The sequence below is a fragment of the Lissotriton vulgaris genome, chromosome 3_2 (assembly GCF_964263255.1).
Source record: "Lissotriton vulgaris chromosome 3_2, aLisVul1.2, whole genome shotgun sequence".
Lineage (NCBI taxonomy): Eukaryota > Metazoa > Chordata > Amphibia > Caudata > Salamandridae > Lissotriton > Lissotriton vulgaris.
In genome coordinates, this window is record NC_141690.1 from 287,460,574 (window position 1) to 287,478,159 (window position 17,586).

Sequence of the window (17,586 nt, forward strand, 5' to 3'; positions counted from 1 at the left end):
GTCTGTTAACAGGCAGTCCAGGCACTCAGCATAATCCCATTATGCCCTCATGATCAAACTGGAAATGACGTGCTTACTGTCCTTCCAAGGTGTTAGCAAAAGCTGCTAACCTTACTCGCCTGGCGTTGTATGTATGCTGGATTAAGCGAGATATAAAGCGAGATATAAAGTGTAAAGTGGGAAGCCACTTCGTCTCGTTTCGATTCGATTTTAGGGCATTTTCAGAACATTATCGAGCATTCTCGAGTGGCGGCCGCCATCTTGGTTAGGTTTAATGAAGCCCGGACATGGCCGATCATACTTAACTCACGCTTCCTTTGCTTTTACTTTATCTTTGCCCCGCATCTCAAAGCATTGCTGGGCATCGCCGATGCCACAATCCTCTTTGCGCTGGCAGATTCACTGCACCCTCGGAGTTACTCCGTGCCTCGTTTCCTTTCTTTCGCCGGCGCTCCCGCCATGAGCGTCCGGAGCCTCGCTCGGCGCCTCGCTCGGTGTAACTCTCTCACCGCTTCAGCTACGGCCACACAGGACGGCTCACCGCATACTGGGGATGATCCGGTGCCCAAACCCTCGCTCACATCCGCGTTGCAGGCTTAACAAAGCGTCCCAATTCCCGATGGCAGAGTTCGTGTCAGGAGGAGAGACGCTCTACACCGCCATCTTCCTCGGCGTCCAAGCCACGCCCCCGGAACTTGCTATTTTCTTTGTAGAAAAAATCTATCAATCATTTCCGCAGCATCCCCAAGGTTCATCCATCCCTGGCCGGGAAAAGGTAGACGGACCCACTCTAGCTGTAATCCCGGAGATTTCTAGAGAAGAGTTTATTAGGCTATGTGGCAAAATTAAATCTGGGTCCCCTTCGGATCCTATGAGACAGGCACAATTTATCGAGCCATTGACGCTCTTCCAGCAGCCGCTAGGTGATGTACTCAACCTGTCCTTCTCCATGGCTAGTGTCCCGGGGACCTGGAAGCAGGCTTGGGTCTCCCTATCATCAAGAAACCCACGTTGGACCCTTTAAAACCGGAGAATTTTAGACCAATTTCTCCTCTCCCGTGGGTGGCTAAGATTGCTGAGGCCCATGTAAATAATGTTTTATCTCAATACATGAGCCTTCATAATATTCTTCCCATCCCAAAATGGCTTTAGGCGAGGCCATAGCACAGAGTCTGTCCTACTAGCCACGTCTGAACATCTGCGGGCGATCTTAGATGCCGGTCAAAGTGCAGCGCTGATCCTGCTGGATCTTAGCGCTGCCTTTGATATGGTATCTCATGACATTCTTTTACATCGCCTGGAGGCAGTAGGGATTATTGGAGCCTTAGAGTGGTTCCGATCATTCCAGAGGGACAGATCTTTCCGGGTATTGGCCCTGCCGTTTCTTTCCCAATCCCATTCCATAGGCCATTGGTAAAGACCTTGGGAGTCTGGATGGACTCCTCGCTTGTAAATGTAAATGTAGTGTATTTTGTAAAGCGCGCAGCTGCCCCAACGGGGCGTCCCGGCGCGGTTTAACACTGTGGAAACCTTCCTGGCTCTCCCTGTGAGATGCCCCTCCTGGGCACCCCCAAGGTGAAGCCAGGCATCCCAGCGTTGTAGGGGCCGTTGTGGAGATTAAGCAAGCTATTGCCCAGAGTTGCAGCGTGAGACCCATTATTAGAGTAGGTGCCGAGGCGAGAATTATCGAGTCCGCAGACATTGAGCCCAAGACCCTGCCGCGTTGGGACTTGAACCCTGGTCCCGGGCCCGATCTCTGCTTCAGAGTCTGCCGCTCCAACCAGTGAGCCACGCTTCTCCACTTAGTTTTCAGACCCATACTAAGCGAGTGGCTACTGTGTGGGTCTGCTAAGGGGCCTCAACCATCTCCTGAAGTTTTTTGAACCAGCAGTGCGACAGCTCATTGTCCAATCCACTATTTTATCGCGATTGGACTATGCCAGTGTGCTATTCTTGGGGGCCAATAAAGCAGAGATTCAACGACTCCAACTAGTCCAAAACTCGGCAGCTAGAATTTTGGTGGGATTTCCCCGCCGATGTTCGGCTAGTGCTACGATCAGAGGGTTGCATTGGCTTCCGATTTATGCCCGTATTCAGTTCAAAGCTCTTTGTCTGGCAAGATCCTTAAATCTGGGAGCCCGGAACTTCTACACACCCTTCTGACCCCATATGTTCCTCAACGCAACCTGCGCTCGTTGGGGCAACACTTGGTGACTGTTCCACGAACTAAACTCTGCCTTATTGGTGGTCGGTCGTTTCGGTTCATGGCAGCCAAGCTATGGAATTCCTTGCCGGCCCATATCTGCGGAATCGAGGACGTGCTGGCTTTCAGGAAGGCAATTAAAACCTTCCTTTTCCCTCTAAATATAGTGTTGTAGAGTATGTCTGGCTAGCTCTCGTTGGATTATATACCATTTAGATTGGTCAGCGCCGGGACGCCTCTTTGCTGGGGCAGTTGCGCGCTTTAGAAAATACTTAACATAACATAACATTCCATCCATCACTTTCTCGTATACATTAGTGTGTCACCAAGAGCAGTAATATCATGAATATACTTCTCGCTGAGACTACACACCAATCAATGCCACTCAACAACATGATAAAAGGTCCTTGCAAGAGATGAATCTGGTACCGGCATTTGGCAGTCTGAAGCCATACCAGCGTTCAAAAAAAAAAAAAAAATCCAAAAATTCAGGAGAGCCTGGATTCATAACTTGTGGGACCACAATGAATGCACTGTGATTGGAGAAGGGAAAAAAGTACTAGAAGAATATTTAAACATCAGGTATACTACTACATGTAGTATGGCGTAACAAGCCCACCCTGGGGGTCGGAACTTCTTCTACTAAACACCAGCTGGAGTACATCAAAGGAAAGCAGGAAACCTATGCAACTAAGATTCAGGTTTATTAACCTGGACTCATCGCTGCTGGTTCTAAAAAGGACTGGTGTGGCAACTGCTTCATGTGGCGTGACGGAAGGGAGGTTTAAATGGAGGACTGCTACTACTGACCTGCTGTTGCAGCACTTGGCTCCCGCCATGCAGTCCAGGCACCTTCATGCATAATCTGTCTGTGAGGAAGAAAGAGTCCCTCCTTGCCTGCGGCCACTTGCAATCTCTGACATGTGTCATCTGATAAAAGAGATAAAAAGCCTGATTAAGGAAAAGTCATTTGTGTTTATGACTAGACCACTTACTGATGGGCTGGTAATCTCTGATATGTCTCAGTCAGTACCATGGCACTACTTCAGGAATCGATGTGTGACCTTCTCCTTTAAAGTAGCACACCTCTTTTCATGTCGTTTATTAGCATTGAGCCATGTCTCAGTGTTCTGTTGCATGGGCCAAAGCAGTACCAGGTGAAGGTTTCCAACCTCCTATGAGTTCTAGGAAGGGTGGGGGCAACAGTTAACTACAGCAACTAGGATTTCCAGCAGTCAGTCAGTGATCCGGTCATTACCTCGACGACCTCTCCCCATCACACCAGTCACTAAACCAAAAGAATACTAAAGTAAGGTTTTCCCAAGAAAAAAAGACCACCATTGACAGAAGAGGTAAGAACAAACAGTTACAATTAATTGTGAGAATCAGATACAGGCCAAACATAGCCTTGCAGCAGATAAAGTCAAGCTTGGAAGTGGGCATTTAAAGCAGGTCACACAATAGTGGAAGAAATATGGACAAACAGATCCATATGGTAGTGGCATAGTGGATAATCAGAGGAGTAATGGTACACTGCGTCACATTCAGAACGGATATGGCTGCAAACCGTAACTCGCATATGTACTGAGAAGAGATTTTAGGAATGGCATTCAAATTAGTGATGTATGGTAGCCTTGGGGGCTTTGAGAGCCTAACTGGCAATTTGACGAGGCATCCATGGGGCACAAGCAAAAACACTGCAGTCCTCGTGAGGTGTTTACAAAGTGTTTACAAAGTGCCAAGATCACATCCAACAGGGGGACAGGCCCAACCATTGGCTAAATCACACTACTTGTGGGAGCATCAAGGAACATCTGTGCTGCATGCAACACAGTCATAGTGAGCATTGCATGAACAGTGCTAGGACAAGTTTTACGTCTTTGGAACATCTGGCAGAGTCACAACTGAAGAATCCCAAGCAGGGGCTGGCAAAGCCGCGAGTGTTTATGATCGATGTAACTGATCGGAAGTCGATAAAACACACTGGTCAAGTACTCCAGTGGATGCCGAGCCACTGGGATCATCTGTTTATGGCTGTAGATTCAAATGCTGGGCATTCTTTCGACATCTAGTGTTGGGCTCGGACATGTACAACTAATTCATCTTCTAATTAAGTCTTTTCGAGTCGAGTGGCCCAGTGACTTCACCTATCATCGGTATTGCACATTGGCATCGGATCCATTGTTAGAATGTTTTTTCCTGTACGTAGGACAAGATTAGAAATAGAACATATGAAATAAAGGAAAATATGACCATGCAAAGTGTAAAAATAAAGCTAACTTAAGGAAAGGAGAACATTTCTGCAACAACCTCAGGCGAAAGGGGAGGAGAGTGGGAGCATGTGAATCTACAGCACTACAAGACACAAACCGATGCTTTCAAGTACCATTTTCAATTTGTCACATCTGTGGCTGTAGATATAAATACTGTGCATAGACTGTAAAGCAGCCCTCCCAAAAGTGATGACTTAGCCTGAGATTGTTGCAGAAGGCTGAAAGTGTGCGCACAAGACAGCCTGGCCACCTCTAGCTTTTTGTCTACCACGACATCAAACCAGTAGTGACTAGTAAAGGCATGAGGGGTATACCAAATAGCTGCCTTGCAGATGTCAGCTAATGGTATTATTACCTAAGACGGCAATAGAAGCCTCTTTCTTATGAGGGGAATGTGGTCAGGGTTGGACAGGCACAGTTCTTTTCACTTTAGTATAACAGGATATAATACACTTGACTAACCATCGCTTGCAGTAAGAAACATAGCAGTTGAGTCTTTCTTTGCGCTAGATCCTCGCGATGACCCTCCGCTTGGGACCACTGCAGAGAACGCCGCGCGCCGCCCCACACCTACGCTAGATCCTCTAGATGACCCTCCGCTTAAGACTTTTGTGCGGGGACACGGGGAGCCTGGCATGAGGGGCTATAGCAATGCAAGTTGCCATCATGCCTAATAGACATCACATTTCTGACTGTTACCTGCTGATCTGGCTAAAAACCAGAGGCAGCATGTTTTGGAAGCCTTGGACCCTGGCTGGGCTGACCACTGAAGCATCCAAGACGGCCCAAAGAAAGGGCTGCATCTGTAGGGGTTGAAGACTGTGCAAGCTGAATATTGCGGTCTGGGTGTGGGAGAAACAGAGTTGCTGGGTGCTGCTCTTGATCAGCCAGTCATCAAGGTAAGGAACACGTGGATGTCACTCCTCCTGAGATGAGCGGCCACCACAGCCAGACATATGGTGAAGACTCTTGGTGCATTAGTAACCACCCCCCGAGGGTAGCACCTTGAATTGATAATGTTATCTACTTGCCATGAATCTCAGACATTTTCAATGCCCTGGGTGGGTGGGTATGTTGAAGAAGGTGTCCTGTAGATTCACAGCTTTCAGGAAGTCGCCTTTCTGCAGTAGTGGTAGAACGTCCTGTAGAGTCACCAGGTGGAAATGCTGACAGAATGCAGTTGGTGTGATGCCTGAGATCGAGGATGGGCCTGAGGAAGCAGTCTTTTGTTGGGATTAGAAAATAGAGTCAGTATACACCCTTTCCACAGTGTTGATGCAGAAAAGGTTGTATGGCTCCTTTGGCCAGGAGAACCTGTACCTCCTCGTAAAGCATCTGACCATCTGTGTTGGCGAGGGGGAATATTTGGTGGTGTTTGTATGAGTTCCAGACAATACCCCCACCCTGTATGATGTCTAGAACCTAATGGTCTGATGTTATTTCTGGGATGGGGCAGAAACCCCTGCAATCTTCCCCCCACAGGAGTTTGTGATGGGGAGGGGAGGTCAAAGGGCGTCACAGTTTTGAGGTAGGTACTTTTGGGGCTGCACTTTCACCTCTACCCTTATTGTTTCTCCGATATCCACCCCTGTAGTAGCTGCTTGAGGAAATTTGATGTAGCGGCCTGGTGAATGTGGCAGAGGATTCTTTAGTGGATGTCTTGGATGCATCACGAAGCTGTGTGCACAGTAGGAGCCTCGAGTGGGAGGTGTTTGGAGGGCACCCATTTCTTTTGCTCTATCTGTATCTCTTTTTTTAGCATCTCATCGACCTGAGGGCCAAAGAGATACTGGACCATCAAAGGGCACATTAATTAAGTGTTGAAGCATGTCTGGTTTAAACCCAGCAACACTCAGCCAGCCATGGCATCGCAAAAAATGCTGGCATTAATGCAGCTTGTGGCTGTATCAGCTGTGTCTAAAGCACAACAAATATTAGTATTTCAGATAAACTTTCCCTTTGCCACTAATTGCTGAAAGTCTTTGTGAAAATGTTCTGGGAGATGTACTACCAAATTTGTCATTTGGTCCCAGTAAGTGCAGTCATATCGGGAGAGCAAGCCAATGGAGTTGGCTATTTACCAATGAGCAGCGTTACCCCTGGTATTTATTTTCTTGCTATCCAGATCGCGGGGGTACATCACTAGTGCTCTGGAAGGTTGCACACTTTCTGGCGGTATGTGCCACAAGGGAGTCAGAGGGTAACTGGCCACAAACATATCGAGCATCACTAGGGGATGCTTTATATTTCCTACTTACCCTAGGCGTGATAATCCTTGCCTTGACAGGCTCCTCAAAAGTCTTGGTGGCCGGTTTGAGGACCCCTTTTAGCATCGGGAGATACTGGAGGGAGCTGTGAATGGAAGCGTAGGCTTCCACAAGGAAATCATTTTCTTCTTGCTGCACATGGAGCTCAACATTGTGAAATGCGGCAGCCCTGTGTAACACCTCATGATATGCAATGCCATCTGGTGGGGAAAGCTTGGCAAGCTGCCAATCGGCCTGTGCCTGCAGAGGGTTCAATATCGTAATCAACCCAAGGGTCTGAGCCTTGCAGTTCAGGACTTGGGTTATACCAGTAATAAGAGTCTAGGACTGACCTCACCCGCAGTGGGAAGAACCCCTAAGTGAGTGCGGTGGTGACTAAATGTAACGCAGGATGTTCAGGAATTAGAGGAGAGGGAGTCCTGTCGTGCTTTTAAGGCCCTTTGGGAGGGACAGGCGTCGGTGGGTTGATGGCCTCCTCATGTCAATTTCCTCTTATGAGGAGCAGGGTCCTTCAGCACCTGTGGAGCCTTTGCCAAGATCCTCACAGTGGATCCTCTGTTGCCTAGCGTCCAGATGTTCTTCAAGCCGCTGTAGGATCGGCTGCTCAAAGTCTTCGGAAGACGCGGAGAAGGCAGCAGTGGAAGAGGGCCTCGTAGGGATAGATCTTCCACCGGAGGGCGCAGAGCTCGATGCCGAATGGTTATGTTTGGCATGTCTCGGCACCGTACTCAACTTTGGCTCAGAATGTTTCGATGTAAGATGTCTCGGGTCGGAAATCCTTGAATTCATGCCTTTCAGCTCCGATGGTGTTCGATGATGCACCTTCAGATCCAGCACCAAGGCACTGAACAAGTCTCTATGCTACAAGGAGGATTTCGGCATTGAATGTGGAGCGGGCGCCAGGCCCCTCTTGGAATGCAGGTGTCTACCATGGGTGGAAAGTAGTGGCACACCAGATGCCTCATGGGCACGGGAACTTAAGGCAGACGCCTCTGGTTGGCGAGTATGGGGAGCATCAATACTCGCTGTGGTCATTTGTTGCTGCTAGACAGGCAGAGCCTGCTCGGCTTTGTTCGATATCCACCTCAGTCAGAAATTTCCAGTCAGAAGGCTGGTTCCATTTCAACACCTAAAACACTTGATTTTTCTTTATCAGACACCTTACGCTCTCCAAATATGTCTGGAGTGTCTTCTGCTTCTCGTCTGTGTGACATGGTGGCTGAGCTGAGAGGACGAACGTGTCAGTTGCGTAAGGTCTGCTTGCTACAGAACACAAGACATGCTTAACAGGAGTGTTCTCGGTGATCAGGAGGCAAGAAGAGATTGCAAACTCCGTGAAGGTTGGAATTTAGGTAATTGGATTAACAAGTAGGACAGTATCGAAATGGAGAATTTTCCATCACAAAGACCTCCTTGACCTGGACGGTGGGAGTAGAGAGGTATGCAATCAACATGTTGTCGAACGGAACAAGACTATTGACAACCGGCAAATGCACTATTGTTTTTTAGAACCAAAGAAGGAACGGATCAGAGGGCCCGGCGGGAACACTGCACAGTGTCAAACCAGAGCTCATGAAAACACGTCTAAACAAGGCGGCGGAAAACATCTAACAATGGAGCAGATGCCCATGAGCAATATCACTGATTGGTACAGTTCTTAAATCCTGTGACTTAAAAAGATTTGTATTCTATTTTTTTAACTTGTTTTGTACGGTTATGATCTAGGTTTTAATTGGATCGAATAAAGTAAATTGATTGACTTAATTCAAAGAAAAACAAGCTATATATGTTCGAGCCCACACTAGATGGCGGAATGCCACAAACTTACAATTATCTGCAGCAAAAAAAAAACATCTATTGAAAGAACGAGGAAGAGCCTTAGAAGAAAGACAGATCATTGATTTTTAATTCACAGAGCTTCTAAATGAGTACAAAGACTATTACATTGAAACAAAAGGTGCTTGGGCACCGAGATAGTATGACCTACTGATGAGGGCTACACCAAAAAATGCAGGTGGTTAGAGCCCTTCAAAGAGAATGTTGATGTCAACAGTCAAATTCTATTACAGGCTGGCTATGGTGTTGATAAAGTTTGGAATGCCATCACTAGATAAGACAACCTGGGAATTGCAAAAGTAATGACGCAATTGTTGCATGAAATTCAGGAAAACCATGCAGCTCATCTTAAAGGATCAATTCAACAGAAAACAAACCCGCCTTCCATCAAACTAGAGGTGGAGTCCTGTGGCAGAAATAACTCACCGAGGCATTGCTTTGTGAGGTGAAGGAATACCTTTGCTAGTTCCCAAGACCCTTCTTAATAGTGGACCTGGGTGCAGCGATTTTTTCTCGCAATTTCATATAGTTTACAGTTCCAGGATTCAATGCCAAAGTCTAGACATTGGAATTAGTGCACTGTGCAGTGCGACAAAGGGAGACAGGCTCCCGACAGAGCAAGCATTCAATGAGGAGGAATCAACAAGAAGGAAACGGCCTATTAAGGTAACAATTACTATAAAGGAAGAAAACGAATATGCTACTTACCAGTATGCATCTGTTCTTGGCATGTAGGGCTGCTGACATTCATATCTGTGCATAGATCGCCGCCTAGTGCTGGGTCCGGATGATTGCACATTGTTGTCCTGGAAGAGTCTCCGAAGTATCACAAGATAGGTGGCTCCTCCCCTGGACTACAGTGCGCATGGGCATCGACTCCATCCTCAGATTGTTTTTAGCCATTGTGGCCAAGATGGAGTGGAACTCAGTGAATGATGACCATGCTAGAAGTATGTGTGAATTCTGCAGCTACTACAGGCGCCAGGGAGGAGGGCGGGCGATATGAATGTCAGCAGCCCTACATGCCAAGAACAGATGCATACTGGTAAGTAGCATATTCGGTTCGAGGCATGTGGGCTGCTGAATTCATATCTGTGCAAAGAATACATAGCAGTCCCTCCATTAACGGCAGCCGCCCGTGCCAGCTGCAGTAGTTTGGAAAATTGTTTTTAGAACAGCCTGTCCTACAGCTGCCTGCTGTTTGGAGTGCACATCAACACAATAACGCTTTGTAAATGTGTGTGTGGTAGACCATGTGGCTGCTCTACATATGTCTTCCAAAGGAATATTTCCAAGGAATGCCATAGTGGCCCCCAACTTTCTGGTGGAGTGGGCCCTTGGTGGAATGGTGAGAGTACGCTTGGCTTTCAGATAGCAGATCTGGATACATTTAACGATCCACCTAGCAATACCAGCCTTGGAAATGGGGTTACCTTTGTGGTGTGGTGCAAAGGCAACAAAGAGTTGTTTAGTTTTCCTAAAATCCTTGGTCCTATCGATGTAATACATTAGGGCCCTTTTGACGTCAAGGGTGTGGAGCATTCTCTCCGCCAATGACTCAGGATTTTGGAAGAAAACAGGCAATTCAATAGTCTGGTTAATATGGAAGTGAGACAAAACTTTAGGAAGGAATTTAGGGTCAGTGCGAAGCACTACCCTATTAGAATGAATCTGAATAAATGGCTCTTGGATAGTTAGCGCTTGCAGCCCACTAACTCGCCGCAGCGATGTAATCGCTATGAGGAAAGCCACTTTCCACGTCAAGAATTGAATCTCGCAGGAATGCAGTGGTTCAAAGGGAGGACCCATCAGCCGGGTGAGGACCACATTGAGGTTCCACTCCAGAGCTGGTGGAGTCCGCGGAGGAATGACTCGTTTGAGTCCTTCAAGAAAGGCCTTAATGGCAGGCACTCTAAAGAGTGAGAGGTGCTGCCTGTTCTGGAGATAAGCGGCCATTGCAGACAAATGTATGCGAATGGAAGCATAGGCCAGATTACATTTGTACAGATGGAAAAGGTAACAGATGATATTCTGAATAGACGCATCTAGCGGGTTAATGTTGTGGTCTGCACAATAAATGACAAACCGCTTCCATTTTGCCACATAGCATGCTCTGGTGGTGGGCTTCCTTGCCTCCCGAATGATGTCCATGCAGTCAGAAGGCAAGTGCAGGTAGCCAAACTCTAGGACTTCAGGAGCCAGATCGCCAGGTTGAGCTGTTGCGGATCTGGATGCTGAATGTCGCCATGGCTCTGCGTCAGAAGGCTGGGTGTGAGACGTAGCCTCTGATGCGGTACCACGGACAGTTCTAGAAACGTGGTGTACCATGGTTGGCGAGCCCACGTTGGAGCAACCAGGATGAGAGTCATCGAGTGCTGCCTGAGTTTGCATGCCACCAGTGGTATCATTGGTGCTGGGGGAAAAGCGTACGCAAATTTGCCTGACCAGTTCATCCATATCGCATTGCCCTGCGACTGTGGGTGTGGGAACCTGTCGGCGAAGCTTTGGCATTTTGCGTGCTCCCTTGTGGCGAACAGGTCTATCTCTGGATGACCCCACCTTTGGAAGTACGGTTGGAGTACTGATGGATGTATCTCCCACTCGTGCACATGCTCTGAGCCAGATGAGACAGCTGCGGAGAGTGTGTTCCTCCCTGCTTTTGAATGTAGTACATGGCTGTCATGTTGTCCGTCCGGATCAACACGACCTTGTTGCACAGATGTACTTTGAAGGCTTTGAGTGCTATGAAGATTGCCATCAGTTCAAGAACATTGATGTGCATCTTTCGTTGCTGTTGCGTCCATAGTCCCTGCACTGTGTAATGGAGTACATGAGCTCCCCATCCCTGGAGAGAGGCGTCCGTTGTCAGGATGATCTGTGGCACAGGCTCTTGGAACGGTCGGCCCTTGCAAAGGTTTCGTGGATTCCACCAATGCAGAGAGTTGTATGCCCGACCGCTCACCAACACTAGGTCTTTTAACTGCCCATGAGCCTGAGTCCACTGACGTGCTAAGCACTCCTGAAGCGGGCGCATATGTAGTCTCGCGTGCGGGACTATGGAAATGCAGGAGGCCATCATGCCTATCAACTGCATGAACACTCTTGCTGGAAGCGAGTGTTGAGGTCTGAATTTCTGTATCAGCGATTGAATGCTGCTGACTCTCACTGAATTCGGCTGTGCGGTGGCCGCCAGAGTATTTATAGTCGCACCCAGATACTGCCGTACGTGGGCGGGCTGGAGGTGAGATTTTGGGTAATTCAGTGAGAATCCCAGATCGTGCAGGAGGTGAATGGTGTGGGACATGTGGGCAGCACACTGCTGGGCTGACTTTGCCAGGATGAGCCAGTCGTCCAGATAAGGGTAGACGTGAATGTTCCGTCTCCTGAGATGCGCCGCCACTGTCGCCAGGCACTTCGTGAACACCCTGGGTGCCGTGGTGACACCGAAAGGCAAAACCTTGAACTGGTAGTGCTGGTTTTGGATGGTGAAACTGAGGTATTTCCTGTGTGAAGGGTGCAGTGGAATGTGAAAGTACGCATCCTTTAGGTCTAAAGTTGCGAGAAAATCCCCCTGACTGAGCAGCGGGAGCACTTGCTGCAGGGTCAGCATATGGAAGTGTTCCGACAGGATGTAATGGTTGAGTGGCCTGAGGTCCAGGATGGGCCGGAGGGACCCGTCCTTCTTTGGTATCAAGAAGTACAGGGAGTAGACACCTGTGCCTCTTTCTTGCATAGGCACGAGTTCTATTGCTCCTTTTTGCAGCATAGCGGTGACTTCCTGCTGCAATAAGTGCAAATGCTCGGCAGACCTAGGACGGTTTCTTGGGGGCATGTTGGGTGGAGTGGATGTTAACTCCAGACAATAACCGTATTGAATAAGTTTCCTGACCCACCTGTCTGTGGTGATGGACTTCCAGACCGGCAGGAACTGCTGGAGTCTCCCCCTGACCGGTGTTGTGTGGTCGGGGGGCAGTGACAAGGCGTCACTGTTTGCTGGGGGCAGAGGATCTGGAGCTGTTTCCACGACCTCTGCCCTTGGCGCTGTTGCCACGATATCCACCTCGACTTTTGTTGGTGTATGTGGACTGAGTGTTGCCCTTGTAGTACTGCGTGGACTGGGAGAGCTGGTCCCTCGAAACGCCTCTGTTTGAGCGACGAAAGGACCCACCCCGAAACAGCTGGGACTGTAAGGCACCCATGGATTTTGCAGTCTCCGTGTCTTTTTTAATTTTCTCTAGGGTGGTGTCAACCTCCGGGCCAAACAGGTGGTCTGGGTTGACTGTTTGGTTAAGGATGGTGGTTTGGATCTCTGGCTTAAATCCAGAGATTCTCAGCCAGGCATGTCGCCGCAGCATAACACTAGTGTTTATAGCCCTGGCGGCGGTATCAGCCGCGTCCAGAGCACACTTAATTGAAGCGTTAGAGATCAGCTTCCCTTCCTGAATCAGCATCTCAGCCCCCTCCTTGTATTCATCAGGCAGGTGCTGCAACAGGGTCTCCAGTGTATCGTAGTGTGCCCTGTCATAGCGCGCCAGAAGCGCTTGTGTGTTAGAGATGTGCCAGATGTTGGCTGCCTGTGCTGCTACCCTCTTCCCCGAGGCCTCAAAGACCTTGGATTCTTTGTCTGGGGGAGGAGCATCACCCATAGTCTGAGAATTAGCCCTCTTCCGGGCATTCGAGACAACAAGGGAGTTCAGAGGCAACTGTCCTTTGATGTAGGTAGGATCAGTAGGCGCCGACTTGTACTTTTTGTCAATCCTAGGGTTTATCGCCCTCGCCCTGGTAGGTTCTTTAAACATCTCAGCAGTATGCTTTAAAACACCTTTTAGCATAGGCAGAGTCTTAACAGTTTTTTCTGAGACCGAGAAGGTATCAAAAAGGAAGTCGACATCCACAGGGTCAGCATGGAGCTGGACGTTGTGATTGTTTGCTGGCCGTTCAATGAGGGCATTGAAGGCTGCAGAGTCTTCTGTAGGGGACGTTTTCGCAGAAAACAGTTTAGGGTCTTGTCCTGATTGAGGGTCCCCTGGGTCACCACCAGCGGCCCAGGGTTCGTTGGTATCCTCAGGGTCTGTATAGACAGGATACTGTACTCATCCTCATCATCCCTCTCCCCAGCGTCCACATCAGAGTAAAGGGGCGAAACATTATGAGTCTGTGGGGAAAGTGGTTCCACCAGAACGGGAGTGAAAGCAGAGTCCTTCTTCTTGAGAGGGATCTTGTAAGACTCCATTGGGCGTTCAGGGGCGATTTTCCGCTTGTGGAGGGAAAGCCTGCCCGTTTCGGCATCGATGAAGTGTTCCTGATGCTCTTCCACCAAAGGTCGTCGAGGATGTGGGCTGGGGACCACCGCTGACGACGTGGGCGCCTAGGAGACCTTCTCAGGCATGCTGGCAGCTGCCTTAGGAGCGAAAGCCTTCGGCGCAGTCTTTGGCGGCAACGTGAAATGGATGGGCGTGGACGCCTTCAGCGGTTTCTCCACCGGTTTCGTAGGCGCAGGATCCTTCGGACCGGCCGACGCTCTTCCGTCTTTGATGCGCTGCAGGGAGTCCGTCACCTTCTTGGTGAACGTGGTGGATGGGCGCGAAGGTTCAATGGAATCCCTCGAGGCCACACCTGGAGTCGAGTCTCGGGGCGCCGTGCCCTTGGCCTTGTCCTGCTGACGTGGAGTTGCGAGAGCCTTCGGGTCATCCAGCCGTTTTTTCGGGTCACCGAGAGCTTTCTTCGGATCGCAGACAGCCTTCTTCGGGTCGCCGAGGCTTTTGCCGGCGTCGACCGTCTTCGGCGCCGACGCGCTCGTCTCGACCACCTTTACTTTAGTCTTCGGCGCGGCAGACTTCGTCTCGACGCCCTTGACTTGAGCCTTCGGCTCGACAGCCACTTTCGGCTTCTTCCGCGCCGAGGGCTCCGAGGCCTTGGAGCCGACCAAAGCGATGCGCACTTTCGGTTTAAAGGGTGGCACCCTTGGCAGTGTCTGGAGTCGAGACCGTAGGTTTCACTTTTGGTTTCGTTTTTCCAGGGAGTGGCTCGGCAGCAATGTCCGTTGCCGAGCCCGAAGGCGGGGCCGTAGAACCCATAGTGAGATCTTGGGTAAGGCCCGAAGGCGATCTCTCGACCTGAGCCTCATGAATTGGCACGGCCCCAGAGTCAGTTTGAGGAAGCTCCTCCTCCGAGCTATCCTCCATGGCCCCGAGGGCCCCGTCGTCCCATACCTCGTCGACGACTTCTTCGGCCTCGAACATCTCTGCATCCGCGTCATAGTCGTATTCGACGTCCGACGCGGGGTTCGACTCAGTAACGTCCTGGATAGATTTGTCCTCGACATCCCCTGCATCGAAGATGTCCACGGGCGCCGGAGCAGCATGCTGGGCCTCCGGGCGCGCAGCTCGTCGAAGCTTAAGCGTCTTCTTGGACCTGAAGCGTGAACAAGCCATACACTTGGCTTCATCGTGGTCCGGCGACAGACACTTATTGCACACCGGGTGGACGTCGATGTGGGGATACTTCGAGTTGCAGACGGGACATCTCTTGAATGGACCTCGGTCCATGATGGATGGTCGGTAGGTCTGGAGCGTTGACTGGGCCTTCCGTGCCGAGAGCACGCGGGTGTAGAGAATCCGGCTCGGAACCGAGCTGGAGGTTAAGACCGAACGCAAGACTATACCAACGTATTAGACGAAAGACCTTTTGGTCTCAAGAAGTTTTCTATCGATTTCGACTAGAGGGAACCCAAAGACATCCGAACCCAATGGCGGAATAAAACAATCTGAGGATGGAGTCGATGCCCATGCGCACTGTAGTCCAGGGGAGGAGCCACCTATCTCGTGATACTTCGAAGACTCTTCCAGGACAACAATGTGCAATCATCCGGACCCAACACTAGGCGGCGATCTATGCACAGATATGAATTCAGCAGCCCACATGCCTCGAACCCGTTTTAAAATATAAAAAAAGTAATTAAGATGGAATACTAAACAATACCTAATCAAATTTAGGAAACTCACCACTAAGAATCTTAGCACAATCTAATAAATTAACATATATATTAAATAACAGTGGATTCTGAATTTTAGCAAGAACTAGGCACAATAGGTGACGCTGCCCTATAACACGTCTATTAGACTAGAAATCTATCGAGACCGGGGTACGAGGGACATTTAAACTGTCAATATACAGAATACGGTAACTAACACCCCCACACCCCTCACAACATGCATCTTTCCCTTGGGGGGGCGACTGGATTAAAATGACTTTAGATTCTCTAGATTTGGAAATTCTCAAATTTCCACCTGGCATGCCTCCCTAAGCGTGATTGGAAGAGTGAAATGTGAGGTAAATGGATAGATACTTGGGAAAGAAAATGGCAGGATGTTCTAAAGATCACTTAAAAACGAAGACCCATATACACCAATCTGGGAAAAATATTTACACATAGCATAGCAGTTCTGACTGCAATCGCTGCAAAATGAAGGCCAACACATTAGGTTTGTTTTTGCAGAACTTGCCTTGAAATAATTATAAACAAAACAAAAATCCTAAAAACTGAGGTGGCATTGGCTTTTTCTGGTTTTCTATAACTTTCAAGGTGAAATCTGGCTCCTTAAATTAAAAGGCTAGCTATTTTACAACTATGTAGCAGAAACTGAAAAGGCTGTGCCCCGCTCTATGCCACCCTGTACAATGCTTGGAAAAGGTGGAAAGAGGAATGAATCATCCCATGATAGTGGCTGACAACGCAGCGGGAAGGAGTAAGCAGGCATAAATCACAGACCAAACTGGATGAGAATTTAAAATGCATAAAGGGTGAAAGAAGGGCTGGTCTCAAAAAGTGTTCCTCCGTCCTCATGTCTCCTTCTCTAGCCCTCTTAGATGTGGAGTCCCGCAGGGTTCGGCTTTGAGCCCCACTCTTTAATGTTTTCACCCCCCGCTCCGCTAACTGAATTGAGCAATGTGGTGTGAAGTTTGTCTCGTATGCTGAGGACACTCAGCTGGTGTTCTCTTTTTGGGAACACACAGAGGCAGCGTTCACCAATTACAAGCAGTGTGTGCTTAAAATTTCAACTTGGATGACGGACAGCTGCATGAAGCTAAATGCCGATAAAACTGAGGTTTTGTTTTTTAATCAATCTTCTCCCCCATAGTCTGAACTCTGGTGGCCAGCAGAGTTAAATCCTCCCCCGCTTCCAGTGGTGTCGGCTAGGATCCTGGGGTTCAAGTTTCATTCTAACCTTTCAGGAAGGAACCAAATTTGTCTAGTTTCCTCCTCCTGCTTTAGGAAACTGAAAGCCTTGCGGTGATTCCTAAATGTTTTGCCTATAGACTGCAGGAAAACTGTGGTCCACGCATTAGTTTAGTTTAAGCTCGACTATGCGAACAGTCTGTAGTTGGGTCTCCTAGCCTGATTGGGAAACTACAAATTATTCAAAATGCGGCAGCTAGGCTTATTAGAAACGTGCCGCTCCACCACCATATATCTCCCCCACCTGCGGAGCCTACATTGGCTACCTGTCAAGAGAAGGATAGAGTTCAAGGCTTACAGAAAAGCCAGAGACATTGGTCTACAATATCTGAAGCAGAGACTCCGAAAATACCGCCAGACCAGGGCTCGGAGGTCGAATCACAAGGATTTATTTGGGATTCCTCGTTTTGCAAAAGACAGGATTGGTGGTTGAGCTTTCTCTGTAAACATCCTCTTTGTGGAATCCCATGCCTGAACATATATGGAAGGCGAAGTCTGAATCCATGTTTCGGAAGGCCTTAAAAACCTGGCTTTTTGGCCCAGCCTAGAGCTCCCCCAGTCTTTGAGTCCTCGCCTGCTGCACCCGCTGTTTGCGCAGGGACCCTTCCGTTGGAAGTAAATTGCAATAATAAGAAGTGGCACTTTTTTGTTTTTCTGTGCATTTACAGAGGGGTGTCACTAATTAATAGATTAAAGGTGCAACTCTAAACATTTTATACATTTAGTAGAAAATACAGTGAAGGAGAGTGAGCTAATGTACATACGCCG

General features: G+C 48.9%; 1 protein-coding gene across 4 annotated transcripts in view; it reads right to left on the bottom strand.

The window, feature by feature from the left end:
- The window catches only part of LOC147725709 (uncharacterized), a 218,115-nt gene that overhangs the window by 69,773 nt on the left and 130,756 nt on the right, over positions 1-17,586 (bottom strand). For 2 of the 4 annotated variants that reach the window (XR_015309800.1, XM_086964390.1), the window contains one exon: positions 3,014-3,133. The exons of the other annotated variants lie outside the window; for them this stretch is intronic. Coding sequence is in view for 1 of the 2 variants with exons in the window: in XM_086964390.1 (XP_086820516.1) it covers positions 3,014-3,133 (120 nt within the window). In the remaining variant the exon portion in view is untranslated. The remainder of the gene's footprint in view (positions 1-3,013; positions 3,134-17,586) is intronic. 4 annotated transcript variants of the gene reach the window in all.